This window comes from Desmodus rotundus, chromosome 4 (genome assembly GCF_022682495.2).
Source record: "Desmodus rotundus isolate HL8 chromosome 4, HLdesRot8A.1, whole genome shotgun sequence".
NCBI classification, from domain to species: Eukaryota; Metazoa; Chordata; class Mammalia; order Chiroptera; family Phyllostomidae; genus Desmodus; species Desmodus rotundus.
Window position 1 is genome coordinate 166002479 of NC_071390.1, and position 19541 is coordinate 166022019.

General features: G+C 41.1%; 1 protein-coding gene across 1 annotated transcript in view; it reads right to left on the bottom strand.

Annotated features, from left to right (window-relative positions):
• Window positions 1-524: 524 nt before the first annotated feature.
• The window catches only part of TBC1D19 (TBC1 domain family member 19), a 112342-nt gene continuing 93325 nt past the window's right edge, over window positions 525-19541 (bottom strand). The window contains exons 17-21 of the mRNA XM_024573666.4: window positions 18170-18279; window positions 15874-15965; window positions 10248-10363; window positions 5617-5687; window positions 525-4601 (exon numbers count right to left, since the gene is read on the bottom strand). Coding sequence (XP_024429434.1) covers window positions 4527-4601; window positions 5617-5687; window positions 10248-10363; window positions 15874-15965; window positions 18170-18279 — 464 coding nt within the window. The 3' untranslated portion in view covers window positions 525-4526. The remainder of the gene's footprint in view (window positions 4602-5616; window positions 5688-10247; window positions 10364-15873; window positions 15966-18169; window positions 18280-19541) is intronic.

The window sequence follows — 19541 nt, forward strand, 5'->3', positions numbered from 1 at the left end:
AAGCATCTGGGCGGTGGTCTGGCGTGAGTGTGTCCGTGGGAGACTGAAAAGGAAGGGCATTAAAGGAGCTAATTTAGGTGGCAGAAATGGAGATGTTCTGTATCCCACTGTGATGGCGGTGACACGGGCATATACAGGTGTCAAACCTTAGAGACCTGTATGCTTAAAACACATTTTATTTTATGTAAATTACACCCTAATAAAGTTGATATAAATAAAAAATATTGAGTGAGCTGAAGCAGTTACACTGTTTTCTCTCCCAAAATATTCTTCCCGTTTGGACTTCCCCAACAAACTCCACAGATCACCGGAGTGGGTAAAACAGTTGTGTGACACCGGACAAATAAGTTACAGTTCTCAGCTGAGCATGTTTCCTCATCGGTGGAATGAGTGGATTATACTATTAGGTGACTTCATTCATTCATTCATTCATTAATGAACAGGTACTGAAGCCCACGATGGGGCAAGCATGACACCAGGTGCTAGACACACAAAGCTGGGAAACCGTTTTTTGCCCTAAAGAGTCACAGCCTGGTAGGAGAGAAAGACTCACTACAATATGATCATGGTGCAACTCATGTATATGTAGGGTTGCGGAGAGTCTGTAAGAGAAGCAGTCTTCCCTGATGATGCAACAACACCTGAGCTGGGTTTTCAGGTTACAGGTACGAGTTAGCCTGAGAGGGAAGAGAAGGCACTCCAAGCAGAGGGTGCTGTATGGGTGCAGGGCCAAAGAAGAGAGACATACTATGTGTCCCTGGTATTTCAGGTAGCTGAGCAGGTCTGGAACATAGAATTCATGCTTGTAAGGTCAGGGTGTATCTTGATTTCAAAGTTAAAAAAGACTTCTTTTGTTTAAAGTGTACAGACAGGGGTCCTACCAGATAATGATGCCCATGATGCAGTGGGTCACCTAAATGGTAAAATAACTCTGCCTTCAGTGAGGATCCTTCCTGTTGCCAAGAGAATCTTTGGGCTCACGTGAGGAAACAGCCCAGGGGTGACTTGGGGATCAACAAGGTCAACAGAACAGCTCTCCATTCTCTCCCTTCCTAGGCCAGCGCAGCTCCAGACCCTACACCCTCTCTTCCACATCCAGCTTCCCTGAAAGATGAAATGGAGCCTTGCAATCAGCCTCATTGGTCCTCTTTGGTCTCAGACTTCGCACTGACCCTGAAGTAACCCCTCTGGCCTGAAGGACGGCATACAGTGACTGGCCTGGCCAGGACTCAGATGTCCTGGCCTTGGGAATCAGCCTCGCCTGAAGTTCGTGGGGGCAGGATAGATGACCAAACAAAAAATCGAGCCTCTGTGGAAGAAAGGGACTAGATATGAGGAGAAATCGTGTGTTAAAAACAGATCCTGACCACTTTCAGAATAAGTCAGGGGCTACAAACGCCTATGGACAAACTCCTTTTTCATCTTCTGTATTAGGACTCGCCAGTGAAGATGGACGGACAATGAAGTAATGTGAGGGTGAGAACATGTGTACAGAAAGCTATCACTCAATACTCTAAGCACCACGTTCGTGGACGAACAGTTGCGTGAGAACAAAGACAAGGGCATACTTACTTCTAATTTACAGCTCTGGGATATCATCACGAAAGAGAAGGTCGTTTTTAGCGGGGCCTTGGAAAAGGGAGGTCCTTCTGGCAGAGAGGAAGTGAACGGGCAGAGCTGGTTGCGGACCACAAGCAACAGGTGAGGCTGAAGTACAGGACACGGGATCAGCGTGGGAGCACAGCGATGGGAAGACCGAGCAGTGGAGGATTCCCCCACCCTTTGCTACAGAGCCTGCATTCTGTCTGTCACACAGTGGGGTGCCGGGCAACGTTTTCAGCTTGTAAGTGACCCAACTGAATCTGTATGTAGAGAGCTGTAGGAATAGATTAGACATTCCTGAGCTAAGGAGGAAGAAGAGATGGATACAAGGGATAAAGCTAGGTTTTGAGGTGGAAGGTTGAGAGGGAGTTCAAGGCTACTGGTCTCTTGTCTTCCCTAGGAAATGCGGAGAGTACCTGCTGAGCTAAGGGGTTGCTGAGCAGTGAGAAAAGCTGGAAATTGCAATTAGCCTGAATGCAGCATTCCCAAAGCATTCTGATCAAAATGACTGTTCAGTGAACTCTTCTGAAAGGTCATGCAGATGACATTGGTGGATGAATTGAAATCCGGAAGATTTCAATTTGTCTTTTAGTCTACGTCACCACTAGCGCCAATGTCATAGGCAGAACAATTATGCAAGCATCATGGTCGCGCAGGTCCTTGTGAGCAGCACTGGCTGAGCGGAGCAGACGAGAGGAGGTGGCGGAGGATGGCAGGGCATAGTGAGAAGAGTGCAGGAGAAAGGAGGCCAGCGGAGGCGGGGTGAGGAGGTGCAGTTAGAGTTAGAGACGGAGTGGGCAAGGCAGCTGACCACCCTCGATGCAGTGTCTCAACAGGCAGTTAAGAGCAGCACGCGGCTGAGCGGGGTTTTGATGGCAGCAGAATGTGTGGCAGCCTCCAGGCTTGGCTTTGGGATTCAGATCCCGAACCACTGGCTGCACGGAGCCCCTTGTTCCAAATGTAAGCATCTGCTGTGCCAGGCCACATTCTTTTTTTAATAGATACAGTCTGAAATTACCAAGTCAAGTCATCCGAACGCCAGTGAGGATGGACAGTCTTCATGTGTTCTGGACCTCAAAACGCCGCACTTAAAGGCAATTACCAACCTTTGTATTTGCTTGGTGCTGCGCTGTTATAAAAAAATCCCTTTCAAATATGTTTTCCCATTTGGTCTTACTCAGTGCTGTGAGGTAAACAGAGCAGATACACCAACTTCCTGCCGCCTGTCTGCCCTGCCCCAGCTGCACAGACAAGGAGAGAAAATGATGCCCGGACTACAGCTGGCACCAGACCCCTCCCGTCCCGTGCTGTTCACTGGGTCACTAGACGGCTGCTTTGGAAAGGCTCGTGGATATTCTCCTAAAGAAAGGGCCAAAGGTGGGCGTGTCTGCACAAATATGGCCCTACTCACTAAAACTCTCTCTTCCTGACACATTTTTTTTGGTCATTTTCTCAGAATGAGGGAAGGAAGGAGATAGCAGTCATAGATGTGCACACAATTATCCTTGTGATGAGTATGCATTTGCACACACAGAATGGCAAAGCATACGACCTAAGTGCATGGCCTGCAAACACAATGAAATGGAGTTTATTAGGAATCAATCACTGAATAAATTATTTAGTCCTTAATAAGTCAGTAAGTGCCTGATGAATAAAAGTGTATAATATTTTCAAACTAATACCTGATATAATACCTTATATCAAACTCCACCACACTTGCAGTATTATGCTAACCTCACATCATTCTTAATATATACTCTATAAATAAGTGACTCATGAATACATTCGGATAAAACAATACAATTCTAAGCATTCAGTAAGCGTATCAATCTATTGATTTAGAGTTTTGTTAAAATGATCAGCATCTGGAATTTGACCCAAAAATCAAAAGACAATGGTTTTTGGACTTTTTTCTTTTCTTCTACTATTATTCCATATTACAGAAATGGTAGGCCTTTAGGAACTAATATACAATAATATTCACTTACAACAAGGACCAAAATAAGAGCAATGCCTTGCATAATGTCTTCAGTTCTGGAATGAACATCTAGCATCTACTTCTTGTCTCTCTGAGATGCTCATCCCTAGAAGTAAATCTCATTAGGCCAACTGCCTGCAAAAGCGAATACAGTTTGGGTTTTTCACCCTCTTCTTTGCCTCCTTAGGTGTCCTCTTTGTGTAACTTGCAAAGTAACAGACTCCGGCAACAGGCCTCAGCAGCATCAGTCTTATAACCAAGAGATGGAAGGTTGAGAAGTTCGAACAGATCACTCCACCATTTTGACTTCTTTTTCAGAAAATAATGGGTGTAATATTGTCAGAGGGACCCAACTGTATTTGACCTTCCCAATACAAAACATTAAGGGAGAAAAAAATGGACAGGGATCTAGAAGATCTCTGGTGAGAGAAACGCTGTTAAAGACACCAGAGTACATCTGAATCTCTACTTAAAAGCATTATCTTTTTCAACTCTTCCCACATCCTACCCCACCCCTGGTTCCGAGGGAAGAGCAATTTATAAGACAAAACAATACAGTATCTAGAGATAAACTTACAAACTGACATAAGAGAGTTGTCCCAGAGGCTACATTACCTCTTCAAATTTATTACAGTATCTTTAGTTCTTATTGCATATATTGTTACATGCTTTTTCCAAGTCAGGATTATACACAAAGTATGCTCAACTTAGCAGAAGTTAAGTCTATTGCTTCTCTCTTGAAAACTCAGCAGCATGCAGTGCAATATTTGGTGTGCTGAGTTATTTTCTCAAAAAGTGAAAAACTACCTAGGTTTAACTAAGGAGGGAACATGATCTTATATTGGCATATATGCGAAGTTTAATTTTGGTTTTATGCAGACTTTGCATAGTTCATGATTAGTTTCTATGGAAAAACTAGATGTGTTCTGAGTGACCTTGAAGAAGATCAGGTGACAGTGGCAAACAAAAAAATTTGAAGAAGAGGCATAACTTTTAAAGTAGAGAGGTCAGCAAGAACTGCCTGAAACAAACAAACAAACAAAAAAAGAATTATTTATGTCAGTATTCTGATCAGCAAAGTGAAGCCTATACAATAATGTACAGCAGAAACACCATCACAATGTAATTCTGGCATTAGCACACACTCTAAATTCTCTGGGTTTGCCCTAACCCTCTGTAATAAAGCTACAACTTTCCTTTCCTTTTCTGAGTATCTTTATGTTAGAACATGTTCAAAATGCTAACAAGGACTGTAGCCTTGAGCCTTCTTCAAATATACAAGGTAGCATGAGTTTATAAGAGGTCTAACATTTCAACTTGCTTCTATAAATAAACGTACACTATGAATCCTAGGTCTCTTGTAGTAGTATAAGGAGTAGCTGACTTCGGGAAAGCATTCTGAGATGGAACTAATGTTTATTCAGTTGCAAGATGCATAAACATCCTCTTCCCTTCAAACAAAGAATGTAGGCAGCTATTTTAAAGATAAAATTTACGTTTCTTTGAGAGATAACAGAGTAATATGGTAAGCCACTATTTAATTTAACCACGTTTCAGGTCTAACTTTTACTATTAAAAAGAAAGCAGCTTTAAATAATTAAATCACAATTAAAAATAACCAGAAAAGCCCATGTGTCTTTACTGCAACATCCGAATACATGCCCTTCCACTTTCTCGACTGGCTTTTCTTTGCTGTATGCGCACAACACATGGATGTGAACACTAATAAGAAAGCACAACCTAAGACCCGATAGTTTCTGTTAAAGTTACTAGGAATATTGTTTCCCATAATGGTTATAATGGTTATAATGGTTGTCTGTAATAGTCTTGTTTACAACTGTCTCACAAGAAGATTACTTTCAAATCATTAAGGAGCTTTGAATACTTAATATCACTTAGCTCTGAACTCGCAGGTTTCACCCAAGTTAAAAATGAGGCTACCCGTAAAGTGTGCCTTATGCGTCTGGACTGAAGTGCCTGAGGCTGGCAGAGTCTCGGGAGCTATTTCCATCCACGGGAGTGAAACTTATCCTTACTTCAGCTGCAGCCAGTGATGTCACCTCCATCAGGTTGACCGCGCGGAAGGCAAACACCGCAGCTGCCAGGACTGGAAAAGAACGCACACTGCTTTAACTGCTGGCCTGTACGCAGGGGGCCGACCAAGTCACTGCTGCGCCCACGCGCCCTGCGCGAGCTGAGGACTAGCGCTTCACCCCCCCCCCCCCCCGCCCCCCCCGCACGCACGCACGCACGGGGAGTGCCGGTCCGGCCACGAGTGGAGATTCTGTCCTCTGGAGAACAGCGCCTGATGGCAGGACAAACCGGATCTCACAGTGCAGGGGGTGGGGGGGAAAGGGCAATTCGATGGCCTTAAAAAAACCATTTGAGAGATTGTTCCTTTCATACTTGCAAGTTAAACTGTAACAGTTTTTAAAGGGCATGAAGCTCTAATAACTGTCTTATAAATTAAAGTTTATTTTGATGCAGGTGTCTTATTAATGCAGTAGAGAAAAGTTACGTGGAGACTGAATGTATAAACATAGCACATCACGTTGCCTACGTATTGAGGTGGCATCCTGATAAAAACGTGGCAATAACACCTTTTCTTAAAAACATCCTTATATCATGTCGTATTTCTCTTTTTATCCTCAGCACCGGGCCTTCCTGAAGTGTCACGAATGGATGCGTCTGCGGGGAGGGCGGCTGTCAGACCCACCCTGGTGCTTGGCTACGGCAACTAGTTGAAACTTTGGAAAAAACCAGTAGGGTTAACATTATACTTTGAGTAGAACACAACATTTGGATTTTTGTTTCCATTAAACACATGCATTTGAACAAAAAGCAATGGTAACCTGTGAGAGAACGAGCCAGCATGAACAATGGGAGGACCCACACGAGAGGCCGGCAGCCCTGGTGAAGAGACAGACCTCCCTGGGGGTGACTGGACTTCCCCCTCACCCCTTTTATTTCATCACCAGTGGTGGCAATGCACTGCCTACCGACAAGTAGTGGATTTTAGGAAATGAAATCCACAACATTATCTACAAGATCGGTTCCCAACACACTGCAAAGCTAATGCAAATATATGAGTATATGCACACACATATTTTTACTATGGGAATAATGATCATAGCAGTTAATTCTCATACCAACTCTATGAGTTAAATACTACCGTTAGCCCCATTTTACCAACGTGGAGACTGAGGCACAGTGAGTTTGGGTGACGTGTGTGAAGTCACACAGGGTGAAACAGTGGACTGAATACACCTGGCTCTGGACCGAGCATCTAACCACTACGTGATGGCACTACTGAGACCGAAGGTGAGCAGTGATGACTTATTCCTGACACAGGGACCTGTGTGCCTTCCTGAGAACTGTCTCCTCGGCTATCCCTCGGAATGGCTTGCTAGGGACGGCATGCAGGTGATGGCCCGGTGGCCCCGGGCTCTCACGGGGAGTTTGCTGTGCTTGAGGAGAAGTCGTCCGGATCCTGGCCTCCTGATTTCCCCTGTGGAGGCAGAGTGGAGCCAGCGACCGGGAAGCACCGGTGTTTTCTAGGGGACAACAGATTTTGGAGAGCTTGGCAAAAAAAGCATTACAATTAGAAAAATTCTGGGGGGAAAATGGTAGTGGTAAAAAAAAAGTTTTAAAGTTAATCAGCTGGGATTCTCTAATATGTAACAAGGCATACAAGAGATCTGGGATGAAGAATTTACCCTTTGACTGAAAAAGAGAAAACGTAAGTACTTTGAAGTCACTGAGCTTCTTGGTTTACGAGAATATCAATGAAAACCATTTATGTGGACCAGCAGCTTCTTTACAGCTTCCTAATACGAGGAACCATACTTGACAATGGGGACGTTTTAGAGGCAGGCGTGTGAGCACTACTTCCTTTTTTGTGTGTAATTAACAGAGTTGGCGAAAGCCTGACAGGATGCTCACATTTTCTGCTGTGGCAGGAAAGAGTTTTAGGTGGCGGGAAATTGCTCTTCCAAGCGCAGATAAGAGGAGGAAAAGAAAGCAGCTCACTAATGGGCCTCCTCGTCCGAAGGCCCACGTGCTCCCGGCCTTTATTTATGCCGGTGTCCCGTCGCAGGAGCTCCTTTCCGACTGCCGCGGGCTGGCTTCGCCCAGCCCTCCCAACAGAACCGGTTCGTGTGCCCAGGAGAAGAGGTCTGCATTTTAGCATATTTTCAGCTGAAATCATGTTTCACATGAAATACAGGAAGGCTAATATTTACTTTGGTCTTTTAAACTATTCTTATTACTTTTATTTTAAGCAACTCTATCACGGACATTAAGGCACCTTTACTTTAAACCAGGGGTGTCAAACTCATTTTCACTGGGGGCCACATCAGCTTCGTGGCTGCCTTCCAAGGGCCAAAATAATGTCAGGACTGTATAAATGTAACTACTCCTTAACTGTTAAGGAGTTGAAATTACATTCGGCCCTTTGAAGGCAATCGTGAGGCTGATGTAGCCCCCAGTGAAAATGAGTTTGACACCCCTGCTTTAAACTGTTCTTCAAAAGGCTCTAATTAATTCATAATTAAGCCAGTAATATTTACTAAAATATTTCTAAGGACTATACATAATAACTCAATTGGGTAAGGAAAGTGAACCCAAAATATTCAGATCAAAAAATAACAACATATTTTAAATAAACCCCTGTGGCTCTTTATTTGAATTTATTTGAGTTGCATTTCTAGATGTTCTAAAATTCCTCCCTGTTGATTTTTAAAAATCATACAGCGAAAGCAGATGGATGCAACAGTGTGGACTGAGTTTCCACCCAGTCATCGGTAACTTTGTTACTAAGGTATTGAGTTCATAGCATTGCGCCTGCGTACAGCAAATGCAGTATCCAATATTTATTTATTTCTGTTTTACTTCAGTTTGCTGAGGGGTGAAAAGTCACAGAGTGAAAGAATTCAAATTGGACGAGGTCTTGAAGGTCTTCTAATTCAACATTTCTTCTGTAGTAGAAAACCTCCTAACCCTTCAGGTGCCAACAAAAAGGCCCATTCTACTTTGGAAAAGTCCTAATTATTGGAAAGTACCTTCTTATACTGATTCCCTGTCCTTAACATACTCTAATATCTTTTGGAATGACACAAAAAGCTATACACCATACTTTCAAAACTTAGGACATACCCTGAGGAGAGGTATTCAGGGGAATGGCTAAAATCCTGCTGCCAGAGAAATGGTAGCAGAAAACAAGTCTATTTAGCCGGGAAGCTGGAGGACTGTGGGGAAAGGAAGGGTTTGTGAGAGTAGAAAACAACAGGAAGCCGACCCTGGTCTCAGAGGAGTGTCTCAGCAAGTCCTACTACGCAGAAGGGAAGTGGCGACCTGCCGAGGCAGGAGTGCCTCTGCACCGAAGTGTTCAAACCGAGGGTGAGCACTGCCGGTCAGAAGTTAAACCCCGTGACTTCTAAGGTTCCTCCTGTCTCAGCTTATGCATATCACTGCCATTCAGCCAAAAGAGACAAGGGCAGATCATTCTTTCCTAACTCATATTTGGATGGGCTTTAAACACAGTTGAGATGGAAGGCCTCAGTATGTGATATTGCTGATTACACCAGGGGTTATATTTGTCTCCATGGTATTTTATTATAATTCCAATTTTCCTTTCAAAATGCCACCTAGTTACTCTAGACCTCTCAGCATTCAGTAATGTGTTAACATGGTACCTAGAGAATCTTCTACAAGAAAAACGTCTTCTTCATTTCAGCATTACTTCCACAATATCCCAGAGACGCGTCTTTACAATAATACCAATATACGGTAGGGAAACAAAGGCTCACGCAGGTTGAATAATTTATCCAATACCACACAACTGGAGAAGGTCAGACCCAGCGCTCTGCCAAGTTTTCTGCTTTCCATCCATTGTTGTAAAAGCCATGTAATGTTTACTTTAATTTTTCAGATAATCCCAATGGTAAAAATAACTGAGTCTACTTTGTACTAGAGAAGCAAAATCGTATAATCAATAAGAGATCTGTGCCCTACGTGTTATCATGCAGATGCTTTATGTGGTATCTCTTGTAAGAACTGCTTACTTATTAAATAAGAGGTGAATCTGTGGCTTCCAGAAAAAAACATGAAATATTTTTGGATTAAGAGAACACCTAAAAGAGGAAATCCAGCCACCAGGGCAGGAGGCAGACCGGTGGCAGAAAGGAAAAGGTGTTGAATCCAGGATAAACTGAAGTGCAGGAGAGCTGAGATGTCAGTTATGTAGGGAGGCTCGGTGTGAGATGGGATTTCGGGTGGTAGCGGAGAAGGGCACAGAACAAACACTAAGGCAGTCAGAGTCCCGGGTGGAACTGCTCATACCCACACGCTGTGGCACAGACCTCCCAGGCGCTGAGGGACAGTGAGCCCCGGCTGGACTAAAGGTGGGGGAGGGGAAGAAAGGGCCTTTCCAGGGAGTGGAAAAGAAAGACTCGGAATAGACTGGAGGGCAGTTACACATAAGTACGGTATCTGTATCACAGCATCTCGGTACATGTCTTCTAAGGCAGATAAACCTACTAAATGTTCATGATTAGCAATGATAGATAACTCTAGACTTAAACTCCAATCACAGATGGTGAATGTTAGGAAGGAAAAGGGTTTTACTATAGAAACCACGTGTGTTTTACAAAGAAGCAATTATTCTTACCAGCAAGAAGTTCCAGAGAGTTGTATCCTAGGATTCTATCCCACAAAAGCAGGAGTTGATCTGTAGCTAAGTATCCAGAGAAAGCTCGAACCATCCATTTAAATGATATGCGAAGTCTGTAAGCAAAGGGAAAAGTAAGCAAAGAAAATAAATTTTACCAGTGTTTTTCTTTTTCTTTCAAAAGGCAGTATCTCACAAAAGTTTGGAAGAGCCCAACCAATTCTTCTGTTAGGTGAGTCTTAGAAATGACCTGGGCACTTACAACTCCAGCACTCTCTTAAAAGCTGCAAGAGGACAATGATGAGAAGCCGTGTGTGCTCGAATTAGTGGTCTCAAGGTACCGAAGGGATAATTAGGCCCGCTTGGCCCTCCTTCATGCTACAGTTCAGCCTTTGGAAGACTCGCTTCTCCCTTCTATTTTCAGGGTGTGTACTAATTAGCTATCAATGAGGTGATCTTACAGCCTTGCCAGTTTCAGGCCAGCCATGATCAGTTGAACTTTTTCTAAAATACCTGAAAGAGTGCTGGACTGCTGCATATTTTTCCTCGTCAATAAATTATATTCCTGCATTTCAGTTAAATGGCCACATGGGATAAATACAAGTTTTTGAAGACCAAGAAAAATACCTCTAAAGTTATAAGGGAATAGAAATAATTCCTAATTTCAAACACTTCATTTTAAAGAGGAGATTATCAGAACTCTGAAAGATGGACTAGAAAATGCAATTAAATTCCATTTGCTCCCTGCCCCCAAACCCTAAGAGGTACAAGACCCCACCATTTAGAAGTAGGTTATGTTACAATAACAATTTATCTCTGGAATCAGGAAATCAATTCCTTGGCTTTGATGCCTTAAGAGATAAACTAGTTCTTCACATTTCTGTACTATCCTTTAGCGTGCAAACATCATTTTTCTGCCCGAGAGGTGCTAGCCAAACTCTTTGTTGGGACTGTTATAATGTTATGTAGGTAAATATCTGTACTATTAAAGCAAGAGAAAGGAACCCAGAGATTGCATTTGTTGGTATCATAGTAATTTCCTTAAGACTGAAAAAGACCCTGAAGTTCTACAAATTCCTCAATACGAGAGGTAACTATTGTTCTAATAAAACAAAATAATATTGACAAATGAAGTGTTTTGGTTGGTTTTAAAATATTTGTAGGATGCTAAAGAAACTTTTGGTCACTGGATATTCAAAATTTTTAAATTCATTTGATTTTTAAGTCTAAATTGTTAATTTCAGTCAGTTCCGTTCTACTGGATCTTTCATAGCATCTTATCAGAACCACAGTACCACAAACTGTGCTCTCCTCGTGTACGGCCCACAGAATCAGTGTCTCAGAAATACAGTGTAGTGACGTATACTTTATGGATGGCAGAATTTCCCCTTAGTAACGCACAGTTCTATGAGTATTGTTAAGAACCAATGGAAACTTTGGAGCTGAAAAATACGATAACAACAAAAACAACTCCTCACTGGATGGATCTAATAGCAAAATGAAAATGACCAGTGAAAGAACCAGTGAATTTGAATATCCAGCAGTAGAAAGAATCCAATCTGAACCAGAGAGGAAACTACTAAAAGTAGAGTGAACAGAGCTTCAGGAACCTGTGGGATAAGACTAAAAGTTAACACTTGTGTCATTAGAATCCCAAAAGGAGTACAAATGTGGTCCAAAAAAAAAAAAAAAGGTATTTAAAGAAGTAATGGTTGACAACTTCCTAAATTTGGCAAAAGACATAAATAAGCCTACAGATTCAATAAGCTCAGCAAACCCCAAACAAGATAAAGCCAAAGAAAGCCATGCCCAGATACTTCCTACTCGAACTTCTGAGAACTTAAGATCGTGGTAGCAACCAGAGAAAGTGAGAATTGATAATATTTATTCCTAAAATGTTTGGTAGAACTTGCTAGTTACGTCATCCAGGACTGGAATTTATTTGAAGGTAGAATGTGATTAATTAAAGATATATATTATAAATCTTAGGGCACTCTTAGGGACTGAATGTTTGCATCCCCCACACAACAATTTATATGTTGAAACACTATCCCCAATGTCATGTTGTTAGAAAAGGGGGGATCCCTGGAAGGGAATGAGGATTAGATAAAGGTGTGAGAGTACAGTCCTCATGAGTGGGACGACTACCCTCATGCGAGTCAGGAAAAAGCTTGTCTCTGCTCTCTGCTCCACGGTGTGAGGATGCACAGAGAAGTCGGCAGTCTGCACCCTACAGTGGGGCCCTCACTGCAATGCCCGGGCTACCGTCCTAACCTTGGGCTTCCAAATCTTGAAACACCAATTCAAAAGAACCAATGCACCCCAATGTTCATAACAGCATTATTTACAATAGCCAAGTGCTGGAAACAGCCTAAGTGCCCATCAGTAACTGAATGGATCAAAAACTGTGGTACATTTACACAATGGAATACTGCACAGCAGAAAGAAAGAAGGAGAGTATTTGTGACAGCATGGATGGAACTGGAGAGCATTATGCTAAGTGAAATAAGCCAGGCAGTGAAACACAAATACCATGTCAACAAATCAACAAAACTAACAAATGAACAAAATATAACCACAGACATGGAAATAAAGAACAAACTGACAATTCTTTTCAGAGGGAAGCGGGGGAGGGGGATAATGGAAGAAAGAAGGGGAAGGGGCAAGCAAAGGAACACAAATAGAGGACTCATGTGCACGGACAATGTGGGGGATAGACTGTGGGAATGGGGGGGACGGAGTAGGGGTGAGCAATGGGGAAAAAGGTGGGACAACTGTAACTGAACAACAATAAAAAATAAATTAGTATACAATTAAAAATTTTTAAAAATGTATAAATAGTAATTCAGTAGTTAAGATAAATGGAATAAAAATAATTTAAAAGTAGGCAGAAAAAAATAGAGAATACATAAAACAAATAAAATACGCCTAGCAAGATGGTAGATAATATTAGTATTATTTAATCCAATGATGTGAATAACATTGAGTGCAAGTGGAATAAACACACCAATTAAAAGACAAACTGCCACATTCAAAGACCCAACCGTACTTTGACAAGAAAGTCACATGACAAGTAAGGATGAACAAAATGTATTAGCAGGACAGAGAAGACTACGTGACACAAATTGTAATGAAAAGACAGCTGGAGTAGCTATATCAGACACAGGAGATCTGTTACCAGGAATGCAGACACAACGTACTGAAGAAGGTATCAATTCTCCTAAAAACAGACCTCTGAATACAGGAAGTAAAACTTCATACACCCATAAAGAAAGAAACAGACAAATGCACAGTTACAATTGGTGACTCCAACATTTCTTAATCAACAAACAGAAAAAGTAGATAGAAAACTAACAAGTGTGCAGGTGGCTTGAACATTAACAACACACTTGGTTCCACTGCCATTCATAGGACATTCTGCCCCACACTCACACAGCACCAATTCCTTTCAAGTACACACCGAACAGTCGCCCAGATGGATCACCCTCTGGGTCATATAGCAAGTCTCAACTCATCTAGAAGAACTGAAATCTCACAAAGCCTGGCATCTAACTGCAACAGAATTACGATATAAATCAATGACAGAAAGATAACAGATTTTTATAAATATTTGAAAATTAAACAACATGTTCTATATAGCCCATGGTCACAGAGAAAGTCGCAAGAGAAGTTAAGAAATACTTTGAACTGAATGACAATGAGAACACAATGGTCGACATGTACTGGGCAGAGGGAAAGCAGTGCTTCGAGGGCCGTGAGTAATGCCAGCACAACAGAACGGTCCCACACCACCAGTCTACCTGTCACCGCGGGAAAGGAAACAATACGTCCAGGGGCTTAAGCTACGGCATTTCAACCAGAAAAACAACAGAGAAAATCATCAAAGCCGAAAACTGGCTCTTTCAAAAAAGGATGAAATGAATAAACCTCTAGGTAGAATAATGAAGAAAAAAGAGACAGAGAAGATACACATATCAGTCTCAGGAATGACAAAGGTAAAATCACTGAGTCTATCATATTAAAAGGCTAATTAAGAATAATTAGAAAATACTGTAAATAAATTTGTCTATAAATACGATCACTTAGATAAAATGAACAAAGCACCAAGCTTACTCAGGAAGAAACAGGTAACTTGAATAATTCTATATCTATTAAAAATATTAAATTCTGAATTAAAAACCTTCCAACAGTATCAGTTTTAATTTATGAAAGCCTTTTAAAAATTGATTTGTATCTTGACAATTGAATTTTATACTTTCTCCTGCATTAGAATTTGAGTGTTTATCATGCCATTAAAATAAATGTGTTACTTTTAATGATTAAAGTGTATAAATTGGCCAGAGAAAACATCAGAATTTTAGTTTCTAGCAATAAGCAGTCTTCATTCTCATAAAGTCTGGTGATAGTCAATATAAAATATTTTTGCCACATTCTTGTTTTATATTCCTAATGAACAGATTCCTGATTTTCAATGGCTACAAAGGAAAGAGTGCCAGCTTAGTATTATGAATGTGTGATATGAGGTATTGTTTTATAAAAGGCAGTTCTAAGATCTAAGATGTCTGAAATTCATGGTGCTTTATAGAAAAGATTATATATATAAAATATAGATACATAAACAGAGAGAAAAGAGACAGAGAGAGATCTATGTATTAGAGGCATATATAAATCTATACATCATACATCTATCTACCTAATCATGCAATCTTGAACAACTCCATGTGGTAAAAATTCTCTTGATTTTAAAAATGAGGAAATTAAGTTATCTTGATTTAAAGAAAGAAATCGAGGCTTGGATAAATTAAATAACTTGCCAGGATTACACAACTTCGTAGAGACAGAATTTAAATCTGGGTCTGACTGTAAAATCCACCCACTCACCCACCCATCTGCTGCGGATTCAAGTATGGAGAAGACAAACACTAAACTGTTCTATTTCTCAGCAACTCCTTTTGGCCTCAAAGAGTTAACACTCCTTTCAAATGCCCCCTGCATAGGGGAAAATGGCTGCACAGAGAAGAGAGTAACAAAACATTGATAAATCATTTGGAAACTTCAGTTGCCTTAGACATTGTTTTTTAAAAAAGAGAGAAGAGAGCCAATAAAATTGAAGTCCAGAGGCACCCTGCATATTCATTGATAACTCATACTGAGAAATATGAACAAGTATTCAAATTTGTGGAAGAAAAAATCAGTGTACAACCACTGATAGGTAATTGATTTAGTTTCCTTTAACAAGACAGCAAACTTTAACTTACATTGCTTTCATAAATTGTTCTCTAATCAATTTAGCCTACACTGACTTAATTTTAGTATTATCACACTTCTCACATAGTATTTGCTTCCACAAACTTTTGCTTCAGTTTTAGCCAACACCTTTCACGAAACAGAAATTAATTCATTTTGGTGATTTTTATACCAGGCACAAAAATCCTAGCAAATAATCCTCCCAAGAATTTTTGGCACAATGCATGGTTACAATGTACTAGTTGATAATTGTTTTATTGGAAAAATCGTTAGTGTAGTGTCTCTGAAAAATTACTGCATCTTTGAAGTGATCTACAATGATGAAAGAGCCTTCTAATGTCACACAATCATCCTTCAATTAGGAGAGAGAGGTACTCACGGCTGAGCCCCGATTTCTCGTAGATGGTAAAAGAGCTGGGGGAGGTGAGTCTGAAGGAGTGTTTCGAACAGCAAACACAGTGACACAATACCCTGCATACAACGATCCATCACAAGAGAAACACATACTTTAGTATTTAAAAATTAACTCTGTTGATAAATTATTCAAGTGAAAATGAGAAAATGATTATCAACATAAATACTTTTCAATATATGTATTTTTCTAGCGTTTAAGAGTCAAAAACAGGAAATGCACTAATGACCTCCAGCAGTTTGTTTAGGACACATTTTATCCTTCCTTATGGAAACCTACTCTTACAGATATGCAACGGAGCCTCCTTTTTAACACAATGGGCTCTCTGCATAACTTAGTATGTAATATTCAGAGAGTCCAAAGAAAACATCGTTTTATGCTTTAGAAAATCTGCTAGTTTGTAAGCCCTGCATTATCACTTAGACCCAGCAAAATTAGTTTTTTCTGGATGCATTCCAGTTTCCAGGTATTTCTCTGGTGCTATAGTCACACCCTTTACTTTCTCCCCCCATATCTCCCTTCCCTGCCAGCTGCCTCACCCTCCAGGGAAAGAATTTCCTGCTTCCCCTCCTTCCCTCACTCTCTTTGAAATCCATCCACAGGGAAAGACTGACTGCTGACTGCTTGAAATTTGCATCAGAAAGTGATCAAAAAAGAATTTTGATTATTTTGTATAACGATAATTTTTTTTACCTGAAATCTACTTTCTTAAAAGGACATTATTTGTGGAGTACAGGAAATAACCAATTTAAGCAGATGGTTTTTCAAGTGCATTTATTACTTGACAACTCCGAATAAAGTCTTTCTTGCAGTTCAGCATTCCTCAGGGTTGATTTTGGTAAGGAGCTTTCAATTCTCTGTTTGAATTTCTGTTTGAAACAAGGGCTGTAATGCTTCCAAATAGTTCAGTGTGGCTGTGCGCCAGACACGGAGAGGCCGCCTGTAAGTCTTCAGTCCATTGAATAAAGAAAGGGCAGAGCCAGGGCTGGCCCAATCGCTTAGCTGAAAAGGGACACCTCAGGGTCAGCGTGGAGCTTGAGAAGGAATACCCAGCACAGCTCGGCACCCGCCTTCCCTGCTCTGCACAGGGAAGCACCATGGGTGCGCACTCAGCGGTCAGCTAAAAACAGTTTTTTTAACTCCAAAGCATAAAATGGTATAGAATATGAGTGTAAGAAATCTGATGCTAAGAAGGAGGTATTAGAAAAAAGAATTATTAATATATTTCTGATTATTCTAGATTAGACAGTAATGTACGATAAGCACTAAATCAAGCTGTCTCAGAGAGAAGAAACTCAGAGTCACTGGTGGTGCTTCATTTGTTCATCTGTGACATCCTGGTCCCTGTCACGGGTCAGCTTTCACTAGCGACACATGGGAGCAACACTGGAGATGCAGGAAGGTGGGCTAGGAATATGTAGTTAGCGGGGTGGGGGGAGGACGAAGGACAGCTGTTTCGTTTAGTCTCCTCTTTGGGGCAGTTTGGTAGCCTGGTCAGCTGAGTTACTCACAGGCAGACCAAAGCAGGCCCAGAGGTGGGCCAAGTACAACTGAAATACAGTGAGCACTGCTTGCACTCAGGCTCACAGAGGGGAAAAAGTTTTGAAAAGGACCAGCCAAAATAAAACAGATAAAAATGTTCAACTCCTAATATGTCTCTCCTTGACTTTCACATTGAGGCCAAAGGAGCTACCTACTGAATAAACACAAAGAAAATATCTAGTGTGATAACTGATAACTAGCCAAACAAGAACTTGAAAAGTAACTGACAAGTACATATTTGGTTTTCACTAACAACAAAGAAGAGCAGATGATGATGATGATGATGATAATCATAACAAGAGCAATAGAAACAGCAGCCATTTGTTGGACACCTGCCGGAGCCAGGCTCCATCCAGCCAGGTGCGCTGCAGCCTTCCCCACAGCACCACAGAAACGCCTTCTAACCTCGTCGCACAGGCGAGGAGGTCAGCGTTCAAAGACGGCAGGCGTTTTCGCCAAAGAGAATAATACAGACATTTCTATGTTTTCTTTCGACATACAGAAGATCATTTAAATACAATTGATAAAGGACTTTTCCCTCTAATTATTGCCAAAATATTTAAATATCAATTTCTTATTCTCTTTCATTTATTCTATAGAAACACGCTGGTGAAATCACAAATTAAAATTTGTTGCTTTATCATTTCATTAAGAGACATTTTCTTAAAAGAAATAAAAACAGATTTAGAGTCTGATCTGATCCAATTTTCTGTGAACTTACAGAAGGGTGAGAAGAGATGGAATGGAGTCTGAAGAAAAAACGCACGTACATCTCACGGAATATCTGGTACAGTTTGGAAGGCTCGTGGTACAGGAAACAGAGCGGTGCAACTGAAAGAATAAAAATCCGTTAATATTGCAGAACGACTAAACTTGTAAAACTAAGTTCGTGAATCATGAACGAGTAAGTCCATATTTGATGGTAATAATATTCATTCACAGACAAGTGTAAATGAGAAAAATGTTTTGTATCAATTGTTAAAAACCTAAGTGTTACCATTTGAAAGAAATACAGTGACCAACCGTGAGTGGTAAAGGACTAACAAGCGTTCCTGGGGGTGATTTATGATGTTGCTAGTCTGCTGGTTGCAAATGAGTGGCTACTGCTAACAGATTTGTGGTACTCCATGTATTTTGCTAACATAGTATACGTATAAACTCTGTATGAAACATTCTGCACCATCTGCTTCCTTAGTGAACATTTCTCCTTGGGTGTACAAACCTTAGACTATTTAAATGACCAGAGGTGCGAACAGGCAGGAGCTGATGTACTCTGTACTCTAAGAATCGTTGGAAGGTTTACACTTTCTGACATCATTAACTGCCTCCAGTCATTCAAGTTTACCTTTATAAAACTACTTACTTGAAAAATTCTTGCAGGTACAATTATTACAATAGGATAAAAAGGCTAGCATTTTTATTATTAGAGGTAAAAATTTATGTTCTTAACCTTTGTAGGTTTCCTACTTTAAATTCCTCACATACTTATACAAGAGAATAAAGCAGAGTACTCTGTGATTTGTGATTTCTCCAGACGACGGGGTGCACGGCAACGTCCCATTAAAGCGTTCAGTCACTGTAATCAACACCGGCAAGGACAGCACAAGTGAAGTTCCTAGATCCTTTGCATCCTTTCATTTGCTTTTTATTTTTTTAAAGATTTTATTCATTTATATTTAGAGAGAGGAGAAGGGAGGGAGAAAGAGAAGGAGAGAAAGGTCAGTGTGTGGTTACCTCTCACACGCCCCCACTGGGGACCTGGCCCGCAACCCAGGCACGTGCCTGACTGGGAACCAACCGGAGGCCCCTTAGCTCACAGGCCAGCGCTCAGCCACTGGGTCACACCAGCCAGGGCTCATTTACTTTTTATAAAGTAAAGCATCAGTGTATTTCTGTTGAGCCTAAAGGCTGAGGGGCAGCAACAGTGGGGACAACAACCTTCAATGAAGTAGTATTAACTTAAGCCTCTTGCAGTCCTCATTCAATGACTAGTAAGGCACTGTGGGGGAGAAAGAGTTTTCCTCTGCCCTACAAAGTTTCTTTCAGGCGGTCTCATAACCCGACAAGCAGGAGACAGACATTCCGGAGAAAAT